The sequence below is a fragment of the Myiozetetes cayanensis genome, unplaced genomic scaffold (genome assembly GCF_022539395.1).
Source record: "Myiozetetes cayanensis isolate MyiCay16 unplaced genomic scaffold, myiCay2020 scf9, whole genome shotgun sequence".
In the NCBI taxonomy this organism is placed as follows: domain Eukaryota; kingdom Metazoa; phylum Chordata; class Aves; order Passeriformes; family Tyrannidae; genus Myiozetetes; species Myiozetetes cayanensis.
Genome location: NW_026088185.1, coordinates 12314973 through 12330290, shown reverse-complemented (window position 1 = coordinate 12330290; position 15318 = coordinate 12314973). Strand labels below are relative to the sequence as shown.

The 15318-nt window shown below is 41.4% G+C and overlaps 1 protein-coding gene across 6 annotated transcripts in view; it reads right to left on the bottom strand.

Moving 5' to 3' along the window:
- The window catches only part of INO80D (INO80 complex subunit D), a 45334-nt gene extending 31039 nt beyond the window's left edge, over positions 1-14295 (bottom strand). For 2 of the 6 annotated variants that reach the window (XM_050339614.1, XM_050339615.1), the window contains exons 1-4: positions 13894-14295; positions 12541-12610; positions 4878-4973; positions 4524-4770 (exon numbers count right to left, since the gene is read on the bottom strand). In XM_050339614.1, coding sequence (XP_050195571.1) covers positions 4524-4741 — 218 coding nt within the window. In that variant the 5' untranslated portion in view covers positions 4742-4770; positions 4878-4973; positions 12541-12610; positions 13894-14295. Of the gene's footprint in view, positions 1-4523; positions 4771-4877; positions 4974-12507; positions 12856-13893 lie in introns of those variants that run through there. The other 4 variants (XM_050339612.1, XM_050339610.1, XM_050339613.1 and 1 more) reach the window with 4 other exon arrangements.
- Between the last annotated feature and the right edge of the window lie 1023 nt (positions 14296-15318).

Sequence of the window (15318 nt, the reverse complement as noted above, 5' to 3'; positions counted from 1 at the left end):
CAGAATTCTGCCCTTGCAGAATCCCATCTATAACCTGCAGCTTATTGATGGAAACAAAGATATAAGGAAAAAGTGATGTCTACATCCAAGTATTTATGAATAAGGAAATAGCCATGAAGGTATTCTTTAAAATCTGATCACTATAAACCTGAGAAAAGTAAGTTTTGTGGAACAAATAGGTTAAAATTAATTTATTCCTGGTATTTATGGAGAAAAAAAAATGGCAGAAAAACCCAAACCAAACCTCACAAAAGATTTAACACTTCAGCTAAGTGACTTTCAACCTGTTGGCCCATCTCTAAAGAAGCAACGTGTGAGCAGCTTCTAAAAAGTCCTTAAAAGGTAAAAATGAGAAATCAAATTCATTTATGCTCTTTAATGATCTCCATATATACAGCCTCTTGAGGGATCCACACTCATAAGGATTCACAAATCAGAAAAGTCTGAAAAGTACTGCTACTTATTACTGTCTAAATAATTTCTTTATTGTATTATGTTGTAAGTAATAAATAAGCTAGATGAGGCAAGCTGAAAGCCAGCAATTTGTGGAGTCCTTATTAGAACACACTGGAATACTGTAAATTAATATTGAGAGATGCATTTCTAAAAATAAAATTATACAATGAAGGCTCAATAAAGCTTCCCTTAAAGTCAACAAGCACTGTTTCCATGATTAAAGTTAAGCACTTGTTATATATTTTGTTTGAACAAGACTGGTATCAGTTACAACAGCACTTTTAGTATGACAGGAGAAAAAACAATAAACAGACAAAACAAACACAAGGGAATTCTTTTCCCTCTTATGCCAATAAAAACAGTGTTTTGCTCAATGTGAATGCTTCCCTTATATTGTTCAGAACTTAAATATTGTCATCTTGTGCTTGTGCTGATGTGAGGAGGTAAAACTGGATAGTTTGTTTTCATTGTACAAACAAGAAAAAAATAGAAAAGGTGAATAAAGCTATGAAAAGGTAATAAGCTTGCTAACATTCTCTGAGGTTTAGGCTATTAAGGGCTTTGGCTTGTTCATTTAACTCTAATACAATAATTTTTATATGGCAGAGAATAAATCTTTGGCTCTTGCAACTGACCACACTGCACCACTGAGAGCCAACTGTATCCTCTGGACACAAACCCATAGATGTCAGGCCACAACATACAGATCAAGGCACTTGCAGACTCCAGTACACAACGACTTTGCTCTGTGCTTTAAGGCTCTATCAACTCCCTGTCTTCCAGCATAATTGACGCTGTAACATCTTGGACTAACGGGAGCGGGAAGAAGCCAGGAAGAGCACTTCAATCTCCTCTGGGTAAAGAAGACTACACACAAGCAGTTTTGGCCAGGCAAGGCATAGTATATTAACCCCAACTCAACTCTGACCTTGTCAGGCTCTAGCTGGTCCCTCACAGAGCCAGGGGGGCACACACACCCACTTCCCCATCCTTCAGTTTCCAGAATGGCTTTTTAGTTGGCCCTGCACCAAGCTGGCTCTGACTTTATCCAGTGCTGCATTAGTAGTTCATGCTCCATGGAAGTCAGATTACTGGGAAGACTAGAATAGCACCTACAAGTAGCATAATGCTTTTCACATAGCTCTGAGCATGAAACCCATTAGAGTCAAGCTGGCCCTACAAGAGTCAATTCTGATATGCCTGTCTTAGTGGCTGAGTTTGTCACTTCTATAACCTGTGAGTTATTCTCAGCTGACAGGATCACACTGAGTATCTAATACAGTTTTTTTCCCCTTCCCTATTCAGTGCCAAACGCATTTATTGTGTGCAGGTAAGATCAAATGAATTCCACACATATAGTAAGAGTGATGGGTTGATATCCATTAAAATTACCAAATCATGAAGCACACAAAATGTGATGGGCTCGGAAGGCTTCAGCTGGGCATTTTCCCTCATCCACTGAGAGGACAAGAATTCAGACAGTGAGGTTTTCTACCTACAGTTGCGTTCTGCTTCTCAGTACATCCCAGACTGGTATCGATTTCCATCACTTACTTAAGATCCGATAAACTGGGGAACAGCTTGCATATTAACAAAATATTTAAAGATTCTCTTGAAAGAGGAGATTTAAAATGGTGTTTAACACAACTAAACTGTAAAAATGGTATATTTAAAAATCAAGTTGAACTTCATTATGTATGTCTGTATTTGGCTAAGAGAGAATTAGGAGATGTATTCAGAGAAAATACAGATACAAAACCTACGTCTGTATCATCTCATATATATATTCTTTAAAAAAACAAGATAGTGCAAAGAGAAGCTAGACTTCAAATAAGGTAATGAAGTCACACACTATTAATGGATCTAATTTGTAGAACTTTAATGGTTAATAAGAAATCTAATAATATGGTACCATATTAAACATATTTGTGGCTGGTAGCATCTCATCAGGGTTAAGTGATAATTCCTTTTAATTATCTGTGGACAGACTATGAAGCTTTTGGCATATAATGCATGCATCTTCTTGGCTTTTTTTTAATAATCTTTAAAAGTATAAAAAGAAGATAGCTGTCAGAGCATCATACAGCCTGCTTCTGATCATGTACAGTTACATGTGTAAAACTGTGACAAAATGACCATCTGACAGTAATTTTGTACACAAAAAATTAAAAGCTATGAGTGAAGAACTCAGTCACAGCAAACATCTTTATATTGAACGGAGTGTGAAGAAAGTCTCCTAAGAAACAGATACAGGTTTGCCTGCCAAAAAAAAAAAGTTCAGAACAGCCACGGTCTTATCACTAGCATTCATTAAATTTTATTGTTAAAACTAAACTCTGCCCTGAGAAGCAGTCTTTTAAAATATTCTTTCAAACTATCACATCCTCTCATTTGAAATTAAAAGTTTATTTTCCCCTTCAGACACCTGCTGTCCTCTTCAAGTACTGTAATGTGACACTCGACATGCAATTGAATTATTCTAATATAACATACACCAGATGTCATGACCACACTTCACTTTAACTTGAGAAAAATCAAAAAGAACAAAGTGTGAACTCAATTCAAGGTGTAAAGAAAAATCTCAAATTCCATGGGAACATACGAGACCTAAAAATGTGTCATTAAGTACTATTACTTCTATTGTTTTTAAGTATGACCCCTGGTAAACAGCAACTCTGGCTCAGTCAGCTCTTGCATCTGAAATTACAGCATACCATTTGTGCTACCCATTTCCATGATCATTCCTGTGAGCTTATTTCCAAAGAGCCTCAATTGTACAGTAGCAAAGAAACACTCACCGACTGTCAAATTACAGCTTAAAGTTATTCATCTTGTGCCATTTGAGCATTTGCCCTACAGCTTTTGACAAACATTCATGTTTTTTTTTCTCACTTCATCAGTCTCCTCAACTGAAATGGCAGGTGAAGTGCAAGTTAATTTAGAGCACAGTCCAACTGTTGTTTCAGACAAGAGAGGGAGCTGTGAGCTGAGAAGGAAGTTATATGTAGGGCACAGTGGGAACACTGCTAATAATGCAAAAGGTTAGTGAATGGCAGCTAATAATGTGAAAGGTCAGTGAATAGTGGTTTGATCTTTTTTGGCATATTTTGTTTATATTTTAGGTTTAAAAAGCATTTCTAGTAGAACAAGCCTCAGATAGTTAACACAGACATTAATTAAATACTGTGTTACTGGCAAACCCTGCAGTGACAACTCCAAAAAAATAAAGTCATATATAGCTGTCAGACAAGATTAGGCAAATTCTGCTATTTCAGCCCGAGCAGCACCAATGAGAATGGTGTTCAGGAAGCCTTAAAGAGCAAGGAGGAATGTCCTTGTGGCTACAGTATGGGCTGCAATTCAGAAAATCTAGTTCAAATTCCAGCTCTCAACAACTTCAAGCACTATCTCTTGCAAGGCATTTAATACCTGGGCACCTTGGGCATCTTCATTTGGGCAAGGAAGGTGAGAGAAAGGTGGGAAGCAAAGAAGAAAGGGAGTGGACAGCACTTTCCCAGCTGGCTCATCTGTTATCAAGGAATATTTATTTTATTCCAGTAATACAACACTACAGATCAGTACCCAATCACAAACACTGAATTGTAATTCTGGATTTGTCTCTATGTGTCACTGTTCCCTGTGCCCAGAAGATATGCATTTTCAACTGTTTGTCCTGAAAAAGCAGATGGAAGTGTGCTTTTGGCACTGCTGGCTAAACAAGCAGGCCTTTTTTAGAGCGTGTACTGTGAGTGACAAAGCAAATTAGTTAGAACAGCTGATATTGTGGTTTGATCCACAGTTTATGGTGAATTTGAGAAAAGCAATGAACTCTCCCATAAACTTCCTTGGGATTAAGTTACTGCCCCCCTTCCGAGTTACTTGACTCCCGCAGAAAATAAAATAAAGTTTACTGGTCTTAAAACAAAATCCTCAAAGGAACATCCTGGAATACAATTCTCTCAAGCCAGTTCCACCCTCATCCTGAAACCAGGCAGCAACTTAAAAAAAAAAACTCGTGCCAACATCGCAGCCACTTCCCACTTTGCAGAGAGATAACCACAACTCACCTACGGTCCTCAGATTTGGGGATGGGGTTGGTGCAGCGTTGGCTGTTATACTTGGCCACATATTCACATTGCTTGAAGGGGGCAGTCTTGTCCTCCAGAACGTGTCTGATACAGAAGGCGTAGCCGTTAAGTCGCCTCTGCTTGCACAGTTTGGGGCTATACGAGCACAAGGGCTTATTGTCAACCTCAGAGAAGTGTATGTGTTTGCCTTCATACATCACGTGACTCTATTCCTTGTGAACATCAGCTGAAAGAACCAAAACATTAAGACAAATCACATAAGGAAAGAAGAAATGCATTCCGTTCTAGACGGCATGTCCCATTTTGGCAGGAAAGAAGGACCCAAAACAATACCTGATTTTAAATCTTCTGTACCATATCAATGTCAAGAGAGAGGCCCAAGGACACCACTATCCTGGAATGATGATGAACCAAGATGAAGCAGATTGTCTAAGGAAAATATCAAAAAGGTCAATGTCAGTCAGAGTAAAACACATATTACTAGTGATCAGTAAGTAAGCAGGCAGATGTAGTCACCAAACCTGTGGTTCAGCTAGCATCCAATAAGCCAAAGGCACTAGCCCAACATTTTTCAATCATTAGTCACAGATCTTTGGAAAACTGGAGGAAATTACTGGGGAAAAGAAAACTCTATTGCCACCACACTTAAATAAAACTTCACTCATCTACCAGAAAGTGATTAGAAGCAACAAGTTGAAAAAGGTTAAGTGTCGGATTAGATCACTTGCTTTCAGAAATCAAGTTGAAAGATGATTAACCCATTTGATTGCAGAGGTTTTACTTCAAGTATCTATACTTACAAAACCACCAGTGACTGTCTTTGCTTTACAAAATTATTTAATCAGTCAGTGCAACAAAGCTTTCTTTTTAAAAAAAGCTTTCTTTATCGTATCTGATGATCAGTCTCTAGTTCTTGTAGCTGCTTACAGTTTCTGCAAGCATTAATATGCAGTCCTTCCTGAGGTCATCACTGTTCTTCAATGCTTGCCCTACCTCACTGCACTTACTTTAGGGAAATGCAGGCAGTAATATCAGAGGCAGTACTCCCATCAATGCCAGGAGGGTAGAAACATCAGTTCAACAAGAGGCTGGGGGTTTCCCCCACTAAAATACACTTCTACAGTGCAAATCCATGCAATCATAAGGTACTTTTTCAGTTCCTAACACTATGGAGGTCTTCAGCAATCATATTTTTAAAAACAAACAAACAAACAAACAAACAAAACACCCAAACCATCTCAAAGTAGCTCCAAATAAATTTAACATTACATATATTCTGTAATGTGGTGTATTCAGTACTCAGTTCAGTTTCATATACCAAGGAAAGGAGTGTTCCTAGAGGGGACATTCAGGAAATACATAATAAATTAGAGGCATGTGACAGATGTAGAGAATGAACATCAAATGTAAGTCAATGAACTCACTTGTTCCCAAGGCCCAAATTGGCAAGAACATGATTGCAAGGAGGAAGCCTACACAGACTTTGTAAGAAAGATGTACTTTCCCTTGTAAAGGTACAAGCCTTCACTTTCTGCCATATAAAAGTGCCTTGAGAAAATTACAAGCACGATGGCTCTGGGGGATCTAAAAAAGCAACTTTAAGTCACTAGGGTAAAACAAAACACACTATCACACATCTAAGAGTAAACTGCATAAAATTGGCCTCTCAAAGAATCATAGAATTAACTGGGTTGGAAAAGACCTCCGAGATCATCAAGTCCAACCCTTTCATTAGCTCATATCTAGCTGTAGAAGCAGAAGGACACTTTAAGATTTAGAAACATGCTTAAAATTCTGCACACACGTGCAGCATACACAGCATAAAGAATGGAGACATGAGCTACATAATTTAACTACCATAATTGACCCGATTAATCATTTGAGACAATAATAAGGATAATTTTTTATTTCCTCTTGAAACACATATTCCCTTTCCACGCACACTTGCAAGCATGCACCCCAGCGGCAGGGGCCTTGCACTTTGTTTACACCAGGTAGCCACAAAACAAGCACAGACACCCAGTCCAGTCCCAATCACCTTTCCCAGCTTTTCTCAATGCATGGAAGCACATACTATACATATTTGAAACCCATCATTGGAGTATGCCTTTCCACAACACATCAGTCTTAAGAACAAGAAAGCTCATTGTTGACTATGCCCTTCAAAATACAGAATGGGAAGAGGGAACTCTCTTCTTTAGCATGTTAAGGACCAAATAATCCTTTCAGACACCTGTGCTCAGGCAGATACTGACATACACTTCAGTATTACTCAGCAACAACATGAATGAAAAACATAAATCCTATGGGGACATGACCCATACAGGAGTTGTGATCTGGGTCTGGATCCTGTATGATTGACACAGACTCCTTCATTACTATGGCAGCCAAAGTTATCAAATGAATCTTAACTAATTGCATCTCACACACGCAACAATGCTGACAGAAAGCTTGAGTTTGCTTCTCTCAGTAGTTAACCAAAGCTTGAACTTGGTGGCATATTGGACAGGATGTAAAACTTGAAAGACCAAGTGCATCTTGCAGCTGGGGTGACTCACATGGTGCTCTCTATTTCTTTCTGGTTTACTTAGAACCTTCTTTCAAGCTACTACTATCATGCTCTGCAGAGTTTCTGACAGATCAATGACCTTCTCTCTTTCACATAACCCAGCAATATTTCTTCTCTGAAGGTTATCAAGCAACAGACCAAAGAAAAAAAGTTCCTCAGGATGGCTACAAAGTAAACAGCAAGAAATGCATACCTTGTGTGCCTCTGTTAAGCTTCTGTAAAGAAACTGCTCCACAGTTCCCAGCCACTATAATCCTAGATTTATTCTTGTGGTTGCAGTCTTATTTTTAGATTTAACTCATAATTAAGTCTTATTTTTGCACTTAACTTGACTGTGTCAGGGCAGGCATGGTATTTCACTTCTTAACTTGTCTGAAAGATACAGGGCACAACTGCAATGCCATATAAAATGTTCTAGCAAAAATACTGAGAATAATCCCCAGGGAAACCAATGACCATGAACATAAATTTTTGGGTCTGTATATACACTAAGAGAAGCTCATGCAAATATAACCATGTTAAAAATCCTGACAGGAAACAACTAGTGCAACTACGGTGCAATGAAAGCTAATATACCTAGAAGCCAATGTTACATTAAAAAGAATCCGCAGCAACTTTCCCAAACTTGCAATTATATCTTCATTGGTAGATCCCTGCAAAGACTCCCCAAAAGACATGTCACTATGCGGTCACACTGCCAGGATCAGAGTCCGAAGTTTTACTTAATCTAAAAAGAGCTTTTTCTTTTTACTTCCATAGCATACCATATAAGTGTGTGTATATGTATATATAAGCACACACATATATAAAAATAACAAAGATATTTAAGTCTATTTATTCTGATTTAATCTGATGCAGTGTTTTATTTTTAAAATATACAGGAGTTCTTAACAGAGCTTTTTGCTGCTACATAAAAAGTAGCATGAACATGGAATACGCACATGTCACTTAACTGAAGAGAACTGAAACTACACTTAGCTAAATAGTGGGTGGGGGAGAAATTATTTTTGTCCCACAGGATTCAGTAAGAGATGACGGAAACATGGACTTCCCCTGGAAAAATCAAATGCTTAAGCAGCTGTACTTTACTGTAAAAATATCAGGATACAAAACTTTCCGGGAGCTGTTTCGGGATTTGCACTTATACTCTACACCAAAGCTGTAGAAAGGTTCAACAGAAACATAAGTTATGCCTGCATGTGCTCAAACTACCTTTAGCCACAACTCATGAATGAGAAACCAGAGGCTGCTTCTTGAGGAACCTACACATGCCTTAACCAACTCCTTCTAAATAAAAGATTTTGAGCTAGAAGCAACAGGGCAAAGAATAGAAGAGAATACGAAATTGTGTGCCCTTGCCAAATGATGTAATACATGACTGAGATTTAAAAAACCATGGTAGGAAATAAGGTGAATACAGAGTGGTCATATACCATAGAACACAATATTAGAACTAGGGGTGCTTGATGAAGTTAACTCAAGAAATTGACTCAAAACATATTAAAGTAAACTGCTGGAACTTGCTGTCACAGGGGGCTATGGAAGCAGACAGCACCATCAGGTTCAAAAAGACAACAAGAAAGTTCATAGACAATGGGGACATAAGCAATGTACCTGCTAGCATGATCAATTTAACAAATATGGATGGCAGAGGAGTAAGAGGAGAAAACATTAAAAAGTGGTTGGGCTTTCATGCTCTTCCTAAATGGCATCACTTATTCCTACTGCCCAAGAGAGAACATTAGGTTGGATTCACCCCAATCTGATCCAGCGGGGTATTTCTCATGTTCTTACGAGGTTACCACTAACACTTGTCACTTCAGAACACATTAATTTCTCCCCTTCTCCCATTTTTTATTCTTGAGCAGCTGACTGGAAGAAAATCTGCTCCCTCTGGCTAAAGTCCTATCTGGACATGTGAATAGTAACAAACTTAGCACCCCAGCAAGGACAGGCAGGACACAGAGCAAGGCCACACTCTGAGACATCAGCACTTAGAGCCGAGCTACTTGTCCTGCTGAGTGCAGCCACTGGTGGTCCATAAGACAACAGAAGATGGTTTGCAAAATGACTGTAAAAAGAGAAATTAAAGACTTCAATATACACAGGTACACACCTGTGCAACTGCCAATACCTGCTATCACACACTGAAAGAAGCCAGCTCCCAGCTGCTTTTAGTACTGGCAAGCAGACATAATCAGCTTCCTCGCAGTGCACATCAGTTCCGAGACAAAAAGTTGTAGCTCTGCACTCTAGGTACCCTTTTCCAAAACAGTTAAACAGTCCTTCAGAGAGCCTAGGAAACACTGTAGCAGAAAACTCTGGGGGGCAATCTTTGCTATACCATACCCGAGTACCAGCGTTATGTCATACAGAAGTCTGGTACCTGACATCATCTGTAGTCTACACAGAAGTTAATGGGTTAGTCACTACGAGAAAGCCCAAAGCATTATAGCCTCAAAACTCTAATCAGTCATTTTAAGCAAATGCTGCAATGAAAATATTAGAATATTTTAAATCATGTGGGTTGATACATTCTTAAACATATGCTCAGAACTTGACATTCAATGTACGTAAGACCCGTTTAGGCAATGGAATCCCCAAATGCATTGTAAATTGCAAGGCAATTATATGCTGGTGGTTAAAAGATGCATAATTAAGAGGACTGAGCTCAGAGCTTCACACACTGCATCCAAACAAAAGACACAACTACAGAGGTCTTAACTGTGTTGTTTTGCTTTTGCTAATATTAGCACAAATTTCACATTAAATTGCTTGGTGTGTTCATGACATCTCATAGACAAGGTACAGTCCTCTGCATATGCTTCCAAAACTATTAACCTGGGGCCAGAAGTGCAACGTGGATCTATAAGAACCTCAGCTTTTCCACAAACACAAATAGCATAAATAGTAGTTTTGTCAGTTCCTAAACTTGATTAAGAAAGAACAATTACCGACACTGCCCCTGTCTGACCCTTTTGCTGAGACTAAGAAAATACACAGAGTGTAAGATGTTTGGCCACATGGAATCCACTCAGAGATGAACAGAGAACATAAAATCCATTATAAAAAGACATGCATTTAAAGCTTATAGCCAAACTTTTCCAATCAGTACTAATAAAAACTACATTTCTAACAAGAAAACAGAAACATTCATTTTTTCTGTTTCATAGCAACTAATACCTCTCTTTGAAGTGCTTTGTTCTGCACCACATCTAATTGTGATCAACATCAACACTACAAAGCTGTAACTTCTGCCCCTGTTCTGTGATCTAACCATAACTTTGGCTTAGTTCTAGTCTTTTAACAGCTCAATTCTCTATGTTGCTCAACTACCAAACCAAGACTCCTGTAATTCTGGAAACAAGAGTCATTTTGTCAATAAAAGCATTCATATTGAGACAGAGAACACTGGGAAGCAACCAAAGCCAACTACAAGAGTTCACGTACAGAACACTTTTATTAACTACAGTACAATCCTTAATTAAGAAGATCTCTGAAGTGCAGGTATTGCAACATGCATGCAAGTAACCTGACAGATCAAGGCACTCAACATGTTAAGATCTTACTAGATATTTTTAGTTACCACCTGGAATCGTATTTTGGACTCCTTTGTTCATATGTTAAGATCTACCTAGGAAGATAGAAGCAACATTGCCCTCATTCTGCCTTTTTAGAAAGCTTATTATTTCAACTCTAGAAAAAGGCAGTTTATATTGCAGATATATTAAGAGAAAAGCAGCAGAGTATTTTAGGCAACACTGGTAATGCAGAATATGTTCCAGAATATAATGTAGTAAATACAGAATTGAAGTATTATTCATAATAGTAGAGAACTTAAGAGACTTGTACCTTGTTCGAATCAACAGCAGAAAACATAACTAAGAGGTGGGAAAGTAACTTATTCTGTTACTAAACTGACCAGGTACTTCTTTTTGTTTTCCTACAACAAATGAACTTAAGCAGGGATTATCATTTCAGCTGATTCACTCATGTGATAAATAGTATCTTCTAGAAAACTTGACAAAGACATCCCAAAGCCTAAAACCAAATATTTAAGACTCTGGGAATTTTAGAAACTTCAAAGGATTTCTAGTAGGAAGATTGATAACTATTGCCAAGAGTACATTCCTCTAGGTTTCAAAAAAATTTCTAAACATTTGTATTCCTGATCTAAGGTTCAAGACAGGCTTCATATCTTGAAAGTCTTTTGAACAAGGACTTCTCTATTTGAGCAGAAGGTCTCAGGCCTCACTCCTGCAATCACATCCTCACAGACAGATGCTCATGCTTTTATAGAAGCACACTTTTTTCAATATAGTTTTAAACAGGCCCAGGTTAGGGTTAGGGTGAGCAGGCAGAGAGGTAGCCTTCAGATACAGCAAGAAATGGAATATTTAGGCCATTGCAACATGGGAGAAATGCACTTTAAAAATGTTATCTCAAAGTATCAAAACCATGATCCCGAAAGAAAGCAGAGATTAAACATACCACAACACCTCTTGCATCTGTACTTGAACAAAAAAAAAAGTCCAAGTCTTTTATGTATTCAAATAACAGATAACCTGCCCTTGCATATGAGGTTCCACAAAATACCTTAGTCTTATTTTTAGTCCCAATACTACGAAGGCAAACAAGCTTATTTTCACACAAAACAGAAACATTATTTTTGCTCCAGAAGGAATACTCAATAAATAAAGCAGTAGAGCTCCTCACAGAGCAGTCTTTCAGCTATTGGAGTTTCAGTGTGGTATTAAAATAAATTTGTACCTCCTGATGATTTACCATATTGTGAGAACAAGGTATATGCAGTTCTGTAGGACCAGGCCCTACGTACAAATTCATTTATTTCACTCATCACAAAAATACTGAACACCAAAATAACTCTCAGTAAGTAAATTTTGGGTGTCCTTCTGTAGATAATTTAGCTTTACAATTAATAAAACTTTTCTGATCTTCATATATATTACAAACAATTCATGTAAAAGGCTGAACATCACCAGCTTGTAAGTGACAGCTTCATATGAAACACAAGTGCTCCAGTTCAGTAATCAGCAGTGATGGGGATAGTCTTAGCACGAAACACTGCCAGTATAGGTGTGTCAATAGGAGAGGGCACTCACCTACAGGGAAACCACGCACTGCTCTAATTTTGCCAATTTTATTTTTAAGTCTCCCAATCCTCAAAAACTAAAAAGGGCCTTAAAATAAACCTTCATCATATGTTGTCAAGTAACGAAGTTCGAACTAACTATAGATCTATGTATTTTAATCAGATGGTATAAGGCTTTAAGGTGTTACTGTCATTTCCAAAATACATTTGAGGTTACTTGTACGTTGCCATTAGCATTCTGACCTAAAAGACATATTAAGGAACATTTGATATAAACGCACCACCTCCCGCATTAGAAACTGGAGCTGTTTCACCTGTGCGGGGTGAAGCGTGTTGGCGGGTCTTCCAATGCACTCACTTCACAACTACCAGACGTTCTTTTCCCTGAAAAAAAGGATCCTTTCATTTTCAGTCCTGAGGGGCAGCAGCACCTCGCAGAGAACCCCCCCACACCAGCGCAGGGGGTCCCCGGCACACGGGGACAGCCAGGGTGCCCCAGGGGGGATATGAGGGGGCCGGGGCCCACGTCCAGACACAGCCCTGCTTGTGCAGGGGCTGCTGAGGAGATCCCCTCCCCTGGCTGACGGGCCAGTGGGCTGCTGCCCGTGTCCCGATAACGCCAGCGGGTCCCGGGACAGTGCGGGTGCCTGAGGGACCACCACCCGGCCCGGCGGGGCTCGGGCGGCCGCCGACCCCGCGCGTGTCGGGGCGCGAAGATGCGGCCGGGACACCCCCGCCCCTGCCCCTCGCCCCCGGCCCCGGGGGCCGGCCCGGAGCCACACGTGCCGGCAGCTTGCGGGTTGGGGGGCACTGCGAGGGCATCTCCGCACCCCCACAACCACCTCCCGCTCCCTCCCAAAAAGTTGTGCAGCGATTCCGCCCACCGCCGGCCCGGCCGGAGGGGGTCACCGGCGGGGGACAGGGGGCACAGGACGGGCCGGGGGCCGCGGCCGCATCCCGGGTGCCCCTGCCCTGCCGGCACCGGCCCCGCAGCCGCGGGCGGGGGTGGGCGGCGGCGGCGGGGATGGGGAGCAAGGCACCCCAAAAACGCCGCGAAACTTTCCAGGCCGCGGCCGGCGCAGCCCCGCGGGACCGGCACCGCCTCCGCCACTACGGCCCCGCATCGGGCTGGAGGAGGGCGCGCCCCCGCCGCTCATTAAAAGTCATTTCAGCAAATTAATGCCGCCCCCAGCCCCCGTCCCGTGGCCCCCTGCCCCGCGCGGGGGCTGGGGAGAAGCGGCCCGGCCGCGGCGCCCCCGCCGCCTCCCCGGCCGTCCGGCCCCGGCAGCGGCGGGGCTCGGCCTGCTCTGGGCCCGGGGCCCGGCGCGGGGGGCCCGGCGGGGCGGGGAGCGGAGCGGCCGGGCCGCGCGGCGCCGAGGCCTAGCGCCCCCGCCCCCGTTCTCCCCCACCGCCCTTCACCTCCCGGGCAAAGGCGCCGCACCCCGACCCTCCCGCTGGGCCCCCGCGGCCGTCTCACCCCCCTCCGGCGCTCCTCCCGGCGCCCGAAAGGCTCAAAAACCCCCCTGGCACCCCGCACCCCCCGCCGCGGCCTACGCCGCTCCGGCCGATCCCCGGCCTCGCGTAGCCCGCCTCCCCGCCCGCCCTGCACCCTCCGCACCGCCTGCCGCGCTACGCGAGCCCGGGGATGCAGGCCGGGCCTGGCTTACCTTTCCAGCTGCTTTTTTTTCCCTCCTCTCTCTCCTCTCCCCCCTTTCCCTCTGTTGGGCTGACAGATCAGAGTTTCCTCCCCAGCAGAGGGACTGGGAATGTGCTCGGGCTCTGTGCTGAGGAGCTGCTGCCCCCCTGTCTCTGAGAAGATCCTGCTTTTTGTGGGGAGAAAGCTTTGGGGGCTCTTTATTATTTTAAAACTACAAAGTGCTCAGAGGGTAGGTGATTATTAAGGGGAATCCCTGAATATATTCTCCAGCAAAGAAGGCAGGGCTGCTGGGGCTGCTCAAGAAGAGAGCCAGCAGCCTCCTACAGCACCACTACAGGCACCGAGAGGACATAACATCAGAGAGCGGCTCCTCTGCCCTCCAAAACAACAACTTTCCTACCATCTTGGAGGTAGTAGAGAGGGAGAGAGGGAGGGGGAAAAAAGTACAGAAGGTTTTTATAAAGTGTCAGTTTGGAGGAGGGAGCCAAATGGCCAAAACAAAATATTTTATCATTTATGTGACTTTTTATTTTAAATAAAAATAAAATACAAAGGCTCGTGGCTGAAGAAATAATTTTCTTTATAACCTGTTAAGATCAGCTCTCTGGGAAAAAAAAAAAATAAGGTATGGTAAAATATATATTTTTAGTAACTTTTTTATTCTTAAAAAAATGGTTTTTTTCTGTATGTATAAAGTTGATAACTTTTTTGTCATTGTGTGATAATGCTATAAATTGATGTGTAATTGTGAAAGTTCATGTAACTTTTTTTGTTATTCATACTGTCAGTAGAACAGCTGGGATTGATGTGGAATAGTTTGGTGTAATTGTACCATTGCGTCTTTCTCTCTTTCAAGCCATTGTAAATAAAGCTGAATGTACAGGTAGGAAAAAAGTACTATTTTTTTTTAAATTATTTTTACTTTTTGAATTTTTCTAGAGTAGGCTATGTAGAGAGCCTATGGAGGATTTAATGCAAGTGAGGGAAACCTGTGATATATATATCTGAGAAATTGTGCTGTCATAAATTTAGCATTGTCTGCCCTTCAGGATGGGATGTGCAAAAACAGAACTCATAGCAAGAAATTTGGGGGCAATAGCTGAGTTTTGTTTTTAATGTTTTCAAAGCACTTTACAGCCTTCTAAAAATGCGGTTTGGTTCTTTTTAAGTTATTGTTCTGATCTGGCGAGCTTTGTTCCTGATATTTATGAATATTATTCTGGACTTATTTACAGAGTTGAGAAATGCTGTAAGTTTATATTACAGTGTCTTGTAATATAAGTTAATAGTGGGGTGTTTTTTTGTTGCAGATGCTTTTATTAGATTGTAAAAGATATATTAAATGCTGTCAAAACAATGTGAGATGCTACGGTGTATCTAGAGGTGAAGATACTGATCTCTGTATTCAGCAGACCCATGATAATGCTTCTTGCAG